At 41.0% G+C, this 13,749-nt stretch overlaps 1 protein-coding gene across 2 annotated transcripts in view; it reads right to left on the bottom strand.

Annotated features, from left to right (window-relative positions):
- Window positions 1-13,749, bottom strand: part of col5a1 (procollagen, type V, alpha 1) — a 100,107-nt gene that overhangs the window by 14,455 nt on the left and 71,903 nt on the right. For both annotated transcript variants that reach the window (XM_035390597.1, XM_035390598.1), the window contains exons 27-48: window positions 13,667-13,720; window positions 13,048-13,092; window positions 12,546-12,599; window positions 9,920-10,027; window positions 9,381-9,434; window positions 8,947-9,000; window positions 8,038-8,082; window positions 7,515-7,568; window positions 7,366-7,410; window positions 7,191-7,244; window positions 6,945-6,998; window positions 6,683-6,736; window positions 4,531-4,638; window positions 4,218-4,307; window positions 3,763-3,816; window positions 2,988-3,095; window positions 2,571-2,678; window positions 1,395-1,448; window positions 1,168-1,221; window positions 387-494; window positions 219-272; window positions 15-122 (exon numbers count right to left, since the gene is read on the bottom strand). In XM_035390597.1, the coding sequence (XP_035246488.1) occupies window positions 15-122; window positions 219-272; window positions 387-494; window positions 1,168-1,221; window positions 1,395-1,448; window positions 2,571-2,678; window positions 2,988-3,095; window positions 3,763-3,816; window positions 4,218-4,307; window positions 4,531-4,638; window positions 6,683-6,736; window positions 6,945-6,998; window positions 7,191-7,244; window positions 7,366-7,410; window positions 7,515-7,568; window positions 8,038-8,082; window positions 8,947-9,000; window positions 9,381-9,434; window positions 9,920-10,027; window positions 12,546-12,599; window positions 13,048-13,092; window positions 13,667-13,720 (1,521 nt within the window). The remainder of the gene's footprint in view (window positions 1-14; window positions 123-218; window positions 273-386; window positions 495-1,167; window positions 1,222-1,394; window positions 1,449-2,570; window positions 2,679-2,987; window positions 3,096-3,762; window positions 3,817-4,217; window positions 4,308-4,530; window positions 4,639-6,682; window positions 6,737-6,944; window positions 6,999-7,190; window positions 7,245-7,365; window positions 7,411-7,514; window positions 7,569-8,037; window positions 8,083-8,946; window positions 9,001-9,380; window positions 9,435-9,919; window positions 10,028-12,545; window positions 12,600-13,047; window positions 13,093-13,666; window positions 13,721-13,749) is intronic.

Below are 13,749 nucleotides of genomic sequence, written 5' to 3'. Positions count from 1 at the left end.
TGACTAGGCCTTACCTTCTCTCCCACAGCTCCAGGGTTGCCGATGCCACCTGGGGGGCCTTGAGGGCCATCTGCTCCAGGGGCACCAGAGGGACCTCTTGGGCCAGGGGGACCAGGGGGGCCCTGAGTGGAGAAAGTGGCGAGCATGAAAAACTCAACTTCAGAATGAATTCATAAAAAGTCAATGAATACATGAATACATTTCTCAGTGAACATTACCATTTGGCCAACGTCTCCGGTTTCTCCTTTCTCACCTGAAGGCCCAGGCAAACCCTGCAATGACAAAATATATATATTTTTTTACTGGGAATAGGGAAACATTCTTAACAAACCAAAACCAAAACAAAGCAAGTTTAGTGGTTTAGTGCACTACACTGCCACTCTCACCTGCAGCCCAACTGGGCCAGGAGGTCCAGGGAACCCTCTGGGTCCTTCATCACCTTTCTGCCCAAAGAGCCCCTGCTGTCCTCGAGGTCCAGGCTCCCCATCAGCACCCTATCAGAGAGAAGACATGCAGGCTTTAGCACGATTGGATGATACATATTCAGCCCACTGTCTGTCGCACACGTCACATATGTACTCCCACCAAACCCGCAAACACACCATATTCTAAAGAAAAATATGATCAAAGTCACTGTGACGTCGTCCACTGACTGTCTATGGGCTTGGTGAAAAGTGTTCTGAAGCCCGGGGAGTGCAGTTTGTGGACGCTGCCATGTTGGACAAATTGGAGCCAGAGACTGTGCAATAGGGACATGAAGTCCAGTCATCCACTAAGCGTGTGGGATACAGTGGCAGTGATGAAAACTGTCCCTGATTTGTCCACAAAACATTACATTCTTGTCCAAATAACACAAAATTGGTGCATGGGGAGAAATTAGTTGAAGAAAAAACACCTATTGCAAATGCATTTTGCTGTGGGAAAAAAATGATTGACTTTGTACTTTCATCGTATTGTTACCATTTAATTACATTGAATATGGTGGTCGAAACACTGGTACTAGAGTCAACCGCACTGGCGGTAGTGAGCAAGATCTCTCAACAAGACAAGGAAGTGATCTTCAAAAACCCAGCTCGGTTTTGGCTGCTTGAAACACACATTAACACATAAACTCTAGACGTGAAAGTGAAGAGATGAATGCAGTACAGAATGATCAAAGATACTTACAGCAGGACCAGGCTGTCCAATTGGGCCTTGAGGACCAGTCGGACCAGGTGGACCCTACAAGATTGAAACAACAAAATCAGAGGGCCGCAGAGAAAATGGTGTAACACAATAACCCCAAGGTTTATTCTGACTGTAAAACTATCTATACTCACATCAAGAACATAGGAGACATCAGTTACCATTAAGCTCAAAATAGTGAGTACAAGAAAAATGAATAGATTTCTTACATGTTCTCCCTTGTCCCCTTTGCTTCCCTTTTGCCCTGGTTCACCGATCTCTCCCTGGTGGGAAAAGAAAGAGAGTGGTCAATAAATCGCATGCATTATAGATCACAGCACTGTTCTTTACTTCACCCACCACATATTCTCAGCAGGCTTTACTGTTCCAGTCACTGAGTCACAGAGTGACACAAGCCAGTACGATTTTCTAATCCACCTCCTTTCCACAGTAAATGTAGATGGCTGTTCTGTGGATGTCTGTAGCGTGGGCGTGCGACTTACATCAATGAGTGTCTCATTCTCGACAAGTGTGATGGAAATGAGGGATCTTGTATTTGTCAAAGGATGATTGAGCATCTGAGAACACCAGCTGGGTTGTTTCCACCAGAAAAATTAATTCAAAGACATCAAAGCCAATTCAAATTCAAATTCAGATGTATGTGGAATGTACTGACATGTCTCTCATATTTGGTGACACTCACTAAAACTTCTGAACATCACACCGTGTCACAGACAAAAAAATTTCAACACGGTTAGCATAAGCTGATAGAAAAAAATCTAATACAATAAGAACATCACTTTTTTTCTATTCTGTTTCCCAATAAACAACCTTTTACACATCTCTCAGAAAAATAGCCTTTCCTTCTAGAAGAACATTAAATGAGATTCTGTAAATGTTCTCTGATTCTTGTGTCCCAGTCTGAAATGTAAATGCTTCAATATTCTGAGCCCTTATCACCAGCAGAAGAGTCATTAGTCAGTTAAAGGCAATCTATTTCTCAGAGAAAAGAGAGATGAGATAAAGATTGATATCCCCAAAATGTGTTCTTCTGAGTGCATAAATGCATACTAATGTAAAATCTCTCCACATCATCCTCAATACAAAATAAAGCTGTCAAATGATTGATTCCCAAACCTTCACCTTTTTTACGCCAGTAACAACTTATCCTTTCAATCTCTGCTGACAGAAGGCTTTCATATCCAGAAAGGTTGATTTATGATTTGTGTGGGTGATTTGTTAGACAGATGTTTCCATCAGTGCTATAGGCCTTTGTGTGACACTGATCTTTGTGTCCATCTCAAATCCCCTGCAAGGTGTAAGTCCGAGGAACCTTCCTGCGATTAGAGCACTGTGAAACAAGAAGTACACATGGCTGAGATAAGGCTCACCCATTTCAGTCTTACCTTATCTCCGTCCTCTCCTGGGGGTCCGAGAGGGCCGGCTGGGCCTGGAAGACCGACAGGACCCTGGACACCATCTCTTCCTGCAGGACCTTGTGGACCTTTCTCACCCTATAGTGCAAGGCAGCAAACTCACTCATTCTGCTCAAGGGGGTAATTGGAGAATAAACAGAATGCAGGTGGGGCTGCCCCACTGCAAGAAATTCAAGAATAATAGGCTTATGCTATGAGGCGTACTGCTAAGAATAAATACAGCCAATTATTCTTCAGGGAAAAGAAGAACGAATGCCTGAAAACCCCAGAATGCGTTGAAGAAAGTACTTATAAATTATACACATAAAGTTAAATCAAGAGGGACTGATGAGATATTCTATATTCTAACACATTATATGCACTAGAGAGAGAAGAATTCATTCTCACCGGTCCACCCTTCTCTCCAGCGGGGCCTGGGGGGCCCTGGGGTCCAGGGCGTCCTGGAAGTCCGGTGGGTCCAGCTGGGCCGGCAGGACCTCGTTCACCAGGAGAACCCTGTGTTGGTACATAAAGTTTGAATTATTGCTGAAACCAATATTCAGTGCATTCTTTTGTTCTTCAATAACATAAATAATGGCAACTTTTCTATAATACAGTATATAATAATGTGTAACATCACATTTTATCAGTGTCCTTGAAATTTGGAGATAATATACACAATATCCAGCTCAGGAAAAAAAAATGAAGAGACCAGTGTATGGGCACGTGTCTGCGTAAAATCTCATTCTTATTTTCTTTCATGAACTATTGACCACATTTGATGTTAATTCAAAACAAAATATTGTCATTCAGAGCATTTATTTGCAGAAAATGACAACTGGTCAAAATCCAAAAAAATCTAAATAATACCAAAGTTCATATTAAAAAATAAATAATAACAATTCCAATGTCTTCACTTAGTAAAGGGTTCAATTATGAATATGTCTAACTTAGTAAAGGGTTCAATTATGAATATGTCTAACCCCCGATTTGTAATCAAGTAACCACTTTTTCCAAAAATATGGGGTGGTCTCTTTAATTTTTACAGAGCTGTAGCTGTGACACATCAAGCCAGAAGCAAACAGCACCATTTCATTTAAAACTATACATTTGATATTCCTGCCATGGAAATATCTGATTTGCGTGAGTTCATCTGAAAGTGAAAGTATCTGTCTGTGCTCACCGCAGGTCCAGGAGGGCCGTTGGGACCTTCATTTCCTTTCAAACCAGGTGCCCCCTATGGACAGCAAAAAAAATCTTTAAAACAAGCATTTAGTCCAAAGAAGTCATTCTATATAACATTCTCCTAGAAGATGCTCCACTGGACAGAGACTGAGTAAGATAGATGCTTATGAATCATGATTCGTAAGCCACTATAACTAGTAACACCAGCATCTAAACTCCCTATGTTGAAGAAAAAATAAATACATAAAATAATTTGCACCATTTACATCTCCAACTTTAATTTAATTCTACATTGGATCATGAACTATCTATGAGTAATTATTCAAATTTTAGTTTCATAGCTCAAGGGATTAAAATAAGAGGCTTTCAAATTCATTATAATGCAACATAGGAGGATAGTGCAGAATCCTCTTCATGAAACTGAGGACGAGAATGAAAAATAGTGGTACTCACTACTGGACCAGGCAGGCCTCGTTCTCCAGGGAATCCTCTCAAACCAGGTGGGCCATCTTTACCAGCAGGGCCAGCGGGACCCGGGTCACCCTGTGGTGACAGCGACAACTCTCATAACTGACGGCACCTCCCCAAATGCTCTGCAAACACTATTAGGTCAAATGTCCTGTAAAATCACTTCAAAAACATTCAGCTTAGTGCAGCCAGGAGCATTTGAAAGTTTGAATATAATGAACCAGGCTTACAGAATTGAAACCCCTGACTGTCCAACTTTTTGACGTGCACGACAAACTGCTGAGGCTGGAGCTCTTACCTTGGCCCCCTCTTTCCCTGTAGCTCCCGGAAGGCCCTGCTCACCAGGGGGCCCAAGAGGTCCTGGGTGGCCCCGGTCTCCCATTGGTCCAGTTTCACCTGTTGGGCCCTGCAAAAGAATGATTGGAAACATGTTATTGATTGTAGATGTATGTATTACAACAGGGCTTGCAGGTGAGCTACAACATTTAAGGTCTAATAAACTAAGTGAGTGGTAATAGAAAGGTGGACAAGGGAGAATTGCATATAGGATGATATCATTTCATTTTCATTTTTTGTTCTGTTATTTCTTCTAATATCTTTTACATGAGATTGAAACTGCACTCTATTTCCATAACTGATTAATCATACTGCTACTGACTGGTGCAGCCAGTTTTCCACCCTTTGGTTTGCTGTATTGAAAAAGTGTTATTAGTGCTTTGACCTTGTGCATTTGTTCATTGACAAAGCCCTCTGGCTAAAGGACCCATGAGAAGTCTATTTTCAGCAGCACATTAATGTCATGGTAGAATCCATTTTCAGGTTATTAAAATATTTAAGATTTTTTCAGTGTTATTTAGCTGTGAATCAGCAAACTCTTCCAGGCCGCTGTCTCTCCTCAATAAAGAAGACAGTATACTTCATTGGCATGTGTGGTTGCTTATTCACTGTAAGACCTGTCTAGTGTATGAAGGGAGAGTGAAGGTTATTGTCACTCTTTCAACTCACAGTGATTGATGTATTACACCCTTCTGACTGACTACTTTGGCATTGTAGCATGTGAACATTTCAGCATTTATTTCTATACTATGCACCTTGTCTTCTCTCATATTTGTCAGAACCAGCTATAGCCCACCTCAGAGCAGTTTTCCTTGCTGCAGTGGTTTTACCTCAGGAAAGCCACATTTTCCATTTTCTAATTTTTCATGTTGTTTTCTCGACCAACAAACTGGTCTCATGTTTATCCCAAGGAAACCAGCAAAAGTTTTCCAGCCATTGATTGTGCCAAGAGTGGGAGAGGTCAGAACGGTACGTCGATATATGCAATGCTGGCAATTAGCTTTTTGAAAAAGCACAGGCGTGGAAATGGGCTGTTGACTTGGCATGTATAATGAATGAATGGGGAAGGGCTTTTGTCTGAAAGGAAAGACATGATACTCCTTGGCAGTAAGGGCATATGAAAAATGTGCTGTTTGGAGGCCTTCTGCCTGAGGAACGAACATGGCCGAAACACCCCGTCTAATGGCTGTTGCCTTCGCTTTCCTGTCCATTAAAATTGATTTAAACCATAGTAAATATTTCAGTAACACTGCTAAAAGGGCATATATAAACAAATGTTTATGTTACTCTCTTTAAATGTTAGCAATTCTCTTGTGCCATAGCCATTAATATAAATAGGGAAATAAAAGCAATTAGGGATGTGCTGCTTTTTTGGATGTATGGTTTGTGCTAAGCTTTTACAGTACATAACTGAAAGCACTATTATTTTGTCAAGTGAGTCAAGTCAAGTGAGGTCAAAAAAAAAAAGTGCAACCGATGGTCATATTTTTTGAATGAGAGCTTCGAATCTTCAAGGTCAGAATCATATAATAGATCAATAATAGAGGCCTGCAAGTTGTATCTCCACCCAATCCCTCCCCTGACACTATTTCTGATAGCATGCAAGAGAGACAAACCATTTGTTTCTCAAGACACCTCTGATTCTATTTTCAACATGGTTGATATAGGGCGTCTTGGTTATATTTTCAGTATCTTGCACTTGTACTGTTTTGTGTTTGTTTCACTCCAAAGCTATCTGCCCTGCTCCCACAACAGCCATGTTTGTTATGAAAGTCAATAGGGACCTGTGCAGTGTTTTCTGCTAAGCTAAGTCCTGCCCAGATGCTCTGAACCATGGCTTCTGAGCTCTATCCAAAAATGTTCCCAAAAGTTAGGATTATTAAACCAGCGTCTAATGCAGGGGACAATATGTATTGAATCTTTTCTCAGCAATTATTACAGGTAGCAGTGAAAATGAATAAGGTAGGCTTGAACAGCCCCTACAAGTATGTGTGTGTGTGTGTGTATGTGTGTGGGGGTGTGCACGTGTGTGAGTGGTGTGCAGAAATGATGATTGATGGGCATGGTTGAACTGTCTGCTACATCTGAGTGAACGGTGAGAATGAGAGACTCACCTGAGGTCCAACAACACCTGGTGGTCCAGGAGGTCCAGTCTTGCCTTGGAAGCCCTGTGGAAAGAGGATAAGTTAGACTCTGAAGAAGACAGCAAGTGACACCTGTGAAGACAGTTCTCTGATCATCTGTTTGATAGTCTCCCTCTCTGGCATAGTGGTAGTGTGTATACTGTTCCCTCTCATCACTATTATTCTGTTGCTTGCATTCTTTGTCCCAGAGTAACTGAGCAATGCAGCTTAGGGTGTGAAATATGGTACTCACAGTTTCACCTCTCTGCCCAGGGTGTCCAGGAAGTCCATCTTTTCCAGCTGGGCCCTGGAATAAACAGAAAAAAGATGAATCACGTCCTACATAGACATGGCATTAATGAACAGCAGCCTTGGCAAGAGTTCCACATCTGTGGCAGAAAAGGATCATGAAGCAGAATGACACCATTTATGATCTGATCAGAAATTCTGAAAGATTCACAAAACACACATTTTTATTTTGGAAAGCCTTACTACTTACAGGTGGGCCCTTTGGTCCAGGGAATCCAGTTGGACCCTGAGGCCCTGGAACACCCTAGAAAAGGAGGGAGAAATTACAACTGCCCAGCATCAATGCTCACTTCCCCCCAAATGCTCAGCTGAATGGATTAACTCATATAAATGCTTTGAACAATAATTAGAATAATGTATCATACCCTTTCGCCTGGTGGTCCAGGAGGACCATCGCTTCCTGAGTTACCCTGTGGAGGTAGGAGAGGGATTATTACATTCAGTCTATGGTTAATAAGGACTGATACTCTAATAGGGGTATACGGTTAGAGTGACACAACTCAGGAGTTATCACCTTAGGCCCCGCCTTTCCTGTTGGACCTCTTGGACCCCTCTCTCCACGTGGACCCTAAAGAATAGCAAGAAATGTCATGATTCATGATACAAGGTGCTCATCTTTCTGGTCTGGCATCTGATCATTAATTGTTTCTGAGCCATGTTCCTTATTATACACAATACCTAAAACCATCCAGTGACATAGAAGCCAGACAGCTTATTTAGACCTAATTAACTGAAGCAGTTGGAAAAATAATTGTTATTACTTTTTAAATGGCCTATACAGTGTACCCACAGGACTAGTGTAAGTAAGCGCAGGTTTGCATATATTCCAAAAGCTACAGATCAAGGAGGTTTTCAACACTTTCTTTCTTCATCTTCTATTCTACAGCTAACATATACAGCTTAAAAGGTACATAAAGGTACAACACAGGATCAAAACCCACATGCCTCCGGTACAGAGCGGACTGGACCATTGCTCATTGTGGGGTATATGTACCATTACAACACAAAACTATTTGCCAATGTGAGAGGAAACTTACAGTTGGTCCCCTCTGTCCTCTTGGCCCAGGCTTTCCAGCTGTACCCTGAGGCAGTGAAAAAGAAGAATTAAAAAGTGCCCTCTGTCCACACTTCTGATCTCAGGCCTGAAGAGATGAAAGCCATTCTCCTGGACAGCCTGACAAATGTGATCCTCTGCGTAGGTAGGCTTCACGAACGGAATTAAACCAACAGCAGACAAGTGTGGGTCAGGGAACACATCCATTACGTCCTCCTGGTACTAAGGATAGTTAAATAAACGTCCTACCTTCCCTGTGTATACAAGAACCTCCATACAAGTTTTGTCTCATCTGTAAGTATTAATTAAGGAATATTTGTCATCGAAAAATAAGGTAATCAGGATGATTTGAAACCAAGGGTGTTTTTTCTTGTGAAACATACAACATAATGCCAACATCTGTTTAAACTTTTATGTCTTTCACACCAGGTATTTCATACTTCTTTAAAGCAAGCCCTACAAATTACATCAAAATAGAAGACAATGAGCTGAGAAAATCCTTTGTTGTAATTGGCAAGCAGCTTATTTTTTAAGCTTTGCAGGAGGAAAAGCTGTGTATGGTATTTTTGAACAGTACGAAATGCCATTGCTCTTTGACTGTGTTAACGAACCAGCTCTAATTAAACATGTAAAAGGCTTCTGAACATTATACTGTGCCACTCACTGGGTGTTTTCATACATTTAAAAACAGTGGTGCTAATGGGCTGAGACATGCACCCCGTCGTCCCTGGTAATCTCTTTCCCATTTATGAAAGAACACAAACATTCAGTCTGCTTATGTCAAGCTCCAGTGAGGTTTGCTTCTCATAATGTCCCTCCCGTATTGGTCTTGGTAAATGTTTCCCTGCCGGTCTAGATGGCTGAGAGTTTAAAATGGACGGCTCTTACTTACTCGTGTTCCTTTTTCTCCATTCGCTCCTGGAAAACCTTGAAATCCCTGAGATCCCTAAAATACAGAAGGGGGGGGGGGGGGGGAAGGACAAGATTTAACCACATGCCCTTCAAAGACAAAGGGGAAGGGGAAATTGCCTGTTCAGCTGAATATTGTACTGTGGAGCACTGATGAAACCAAACGACATGCTAAATCTTTTAATGCTTTGATCAGTAGAGTTCAAACATGTCTGGTACAAGCTCCAAATCCAGGGCTGTCAAAGGAGGGCCTTGGGATTGGAAAAGGTGCACCGTCTGTTATGTTTAATGAAGGGCCCAAAGAAACATATGGCCCAAGTTTGGCACCATAGGAGATTGCTGATACTATGCAAAAACACAACTGTGAAATTTCCTCAGGTGAAGTAACTAAAGAGAAGACATTGGATAACAACTTACCTTTGGACCTTGTCTACCTGGGTAACCTGGCAGCCCTGGAACACCAAGCTTGCCCTGAAAACATAAAACAAGGTGCGTTGAGAAGCAGTTTCCTCTAGATTCATTACATAATACTGAATGCGTCATTCAAATCTCATTGACAGCAGAGCTGAACAGTACGGTGGGTGCGAACTTGCTTACTCATTTGCATGATTGCAAACGTCTTGACGTCTTCATACCATATGACAAATGAGATATAAACTGCAGTCTTGCTTTCAAATGTTTTGGTTTGTAACTCCATTTGGGCCACTATGAAAACAAATTTCTTTGCATTCTCATTAAAGTCTTATTCAGGTTAATATGAGTGGGAATTCCAATAAGAAATTAGCTGCTTTACTAATGCTTTAATTTAGTAAAACCTTAGGGAAACTTTGCAATTCCTCTCATATAAAAAGATTAGAGAAACCACAAATAATCGTACATTTATTTCAAAAGCTTTTTTTCATAGGACAGACCATGTAGCGAACCATATGCATCACAGGCATATCTCAAACACCCACCTTTTCGCCATTAGGCCCAAGAGGACCAGAATCCCCAGGAAGCCCAGACCGACCTTTGGGACCCTCAGGGCCATCCTCGCCTCTGGGTCCAGCAGGTCCCAGTTCTCCCTGTGTGAACACATACCAAAAAGGTTATAGCACAGATATAGTAGAAAACGTCTTCAGTTTCCATAGTTGATTACTTCTAATACTGCTTTCAAAGTTTTAATGTAAGGCCTGCAGTATTAGATGGCTTTCTGTGTCTGTGTGAATTATTACTTATGCGCATTGACACTTGCCTTTGACTGTTCTGCTGTATTTACAACAGTGCACTTAGTCCCTCAAAGGAAACGGACAAAGCAATTTCCAGAGCTGTCAGACACTGCAGCATGAGTTACAGCCTGCTTTATTCTCTCTGTCTTAAAACGTATTCATGTATCTCAAGTTTCATAAAACAGTGACAGATTCACTTCTGCAGCTTGGCATAAGCTGGTACTGACAATACGTTGTTACCGTGCTGACTCCATAGAACACTGTAACCATGACAGTTCTATTCTCTTTGACCCCTAGCCTGTAAGGGTTCTCTGTGGTAACATCTTCTCTTGGATGTGCAGCCCATACTTGCTGAAATGTTCTTTAATCAGGTATTATGACATGTCCAGAGGAATTTGACTTCAACCCATTTCTCTCTCTTTCTCTGTTTCTCTCTCCCTCTCTCTGTACTTTGAACAGATTTAACTGATTTCTGGATGCTTTTGCTAGTTAAGGATTGTGGTTGTCTTGTTTGAAGTGATGGATAGAAAGAGTATTACTGCATACCTTCAATGATGCTTTCAATATATCCCCTGACTTTACTATTAACTGAATTCCTAACAAGGTCCAAGGAAGGGCAGGAAAGGCAGAGGCGATGGGAAAGGGGAATTTTTGAGTCTATTACAGACCCTGGGATACTCTTCCATGGGGACTTGGCACTGAGTGGACGGCTTGTCAGCAGTAATTGGAAATGATGGGCAGTGCGGGTGTCATCTAATTTACAGGAACATTCAGCCCTCAGCTGCAGAGGGACAGTCTGTGTTTGCTCATTATGTACAATTACACAGTGACTCAGGGGTCAAAACGCTTTATGACAACAGGGAAAACATAGAGGCTCAATATATCGACCAGTTACTGTCAAGGTTACCTCGCCACTTTCAGACTTCATTTCAGTTATATTGAGGGGATAGTCCTATGCTGTGAACTAAAACAGCCCCTAATATATTTATCAGTGTTTCTCTTATTCATTTGTTAACACAAGAAAGGTCAGAGGCCACGTCATCCGGTATTTAAAATTACTCAGACACTGTAGATGCAGTGCCCTCCTCCTCCTAACTGTGTTAAAAATTCAAAAAAATCTACTCAGTAAAAAAAATACAGTCAGTTTGTGCTGTTTACTTCACAAAATCCTCTGTCTGACAATGGGAGGCAGGTGCTGGTACTCAGGTGTGAACGTGTCGCTCTCTTCTCCGGCATGCTATTCAGCTACTGACTGACTGATGCTTTGATATACGAGTTGCTCAATCAAGCGTTATCAAAAATAATTTAGCACATACAATCACACAAAATTCATTCATTGCAATCGTGTGATGAAGTTGATAAGGACTTTATGGTCAGGATGAATAATTGTGGGCATAGAAATGACATGATTAGAACTCTGAGATAATGCCTTCAACAAATTTTTGGTTTATCATTGAAACAGACTTTGAATAAACTGAATAGATTAGCTGCACGACAACCTCGTGCAATTTAACTGAATTGTGTGCATGCGGTCCCTGCAAACCACCAAAGCCATGCATTTTCTGATGAGTAAGAGGAGAGTGACAGTGCATATGTAAAAGCGCACTCCTAACAGCAAGAGCAGGGAAAGGGAAAAGCATGCAGAATTTGAAGTTATTTGAGTAAAGTATAACTGTTTTTAAAAATACTGCACTTTGTATTTCTTTAACTACATTTTTCCATTTGGTGTTTTTTCTTGCTTTGCATAATATGCCTTGATACATTTTTGCCTTGGCCTATATAAGAAAACCACTCAAATTTTGAAATACAAATTTTGAAATTGATTTCAAGAAAATAGTTTTGAAAAATATGGTTTCGTAATACTTATGAAATTAGGACACCGGGTGGGTGGAGAAATCGATGCTATAATAATGGACAAGGCTGACGCTGCTGGACATAATAGGAAGTTTAAAAAAAGACAGCTTTTCTAGTGTAAAAACCTTACTGTAATTATTCAGCAGCACTGTCCAATTAGATGGGGATCTGTCGCTGGTCAAATTCATGGAGACTATACCCATAATTTTGGGCAGAGTATACATTCCTTACTCTGGAAATTACATGAAGGAAGTATTAGCTTATTAAAGCTTACTGATATGCCTACCACCTACCCTGAGTCTATATTATTGCACGGGTGCACTGAAATAAATAATTAAACATGCTTCCTTGATTCCAGCTGGCTCCTGTCTTCAAGTGGAAGCTGTTAAATCTCAGCCACTGAATCAATGTATGTGTGTGTGCATGTGCGTGTGTGTGTGTGGCTGCGTTGTGTGTTTGTGTGTGTGTGAGTGTGTGTGTGAGATATAATACAATGCATTGAAAAATGAAAATCACATACCCTGTCACCCTTAATTCCCATATCCCCCTTGAATCCAGGGAAGCCATCTTCTCCCTGTGAGAGAAAAAAAATAGGAAGAACACGTGAGGTCATACAGAAATGAGAACGTCTGTTCCCCCTTGCTCATTTCAGTGATTAAGGATACGCTCCAGGACCACAGATTTATTTAAGCAATTGTGGCAGTGAGTGCAATGAAAGGGCTAATTAATCTTAACATAGGACGCATGGCACACAGAGGGGAGAAGAATAAGCCTTATTTCAGTCTGTTGCCATAGAAACTCTCGCTCTAGCTGCAAAGAATAGCTGTGGTATATTGGATCTGTAAAAATACTGATCCTCAGCAGTGCCTTGTGTTTAATGTGCTTTTTGCTCTGTGTTTTGTGATTTGAGACACTAACAGTCGCAGGAATTAAAAATAATCATAATAATACTAAATTGAAAAAAATGCATATACATTGATATTGAGACAAAGCATTGATAACTCAAAACAACAACATCATACCTTTTCACCCTTGGTTCCTTTCAGACCACGGACTCCATCAGCACCCTAAAAGAAGAATTTACTAGGTATGAATTTCTGTGAAGCTATAATGTAAAGGGCAAAGTGAAGTTAAAAAGCACATTCAAAAACATTAACAATGCTATACCCCCTAGTGGTAGCACTATTGGATTACACCCACTCAAGTATGTTTCTATGCTGAGATAAATGTGTTGCCCAATCCAGAGGTGGAAAGTAGAAGTCCTGCCATGTGTTTCTTCCACCCGTTAACTCAACCAGCTGATTACACTAATTGCTTCTACCTCCTAGCTGAAGAATTGTGCTAATTAGCAAATACAGGTGATTGGAACAAAATACTGAGGAGGACTCCTGCTGTCTGAAACCAGAATTTTCCATGTTCGGATCTATGACCCGACGTCCTCATGCAATGTACGTGTTTAGCTTTTCTATTTATTGGAAAAGAACCTACTGTAACACAAACTCTCACTTTCTATGAACCGCAATAATAATGTGGTCCAACATTCTGATAGAATTTTAAACAGATATAAAATGGCACATGAAATCAAAGAGACCATTACTAGGGTATTCATATGTATATCTACTGCATAATATTTTTTTTTACCTTTACGCCTCTGGGTCCAGGATAACCAATTGGGCCTTGAGGACCAGCGGGTCCCTATGAACAAAAATGAAAAAAAGACATAA

The sequence above is a fragment of the Anguilla anguilla genome, chromosome 14 (assembly GCF_013347855.1).
Source record: "Anguilla anguilla isolate fAngAng1 chromosome 14, fAngAng1.pri, whole genome shotgun sequence".
In the NCBI taxonomy this organism is placed as follows: Eukaryota; Metazoa; Chordata; class Actinopteri; order Anguilliformes; family Anguillidae; genus Anguilla; species Anguilla anguilla.
This window is presented reverse-complemented; position numbering and strand designations above follow the sequence as displayed.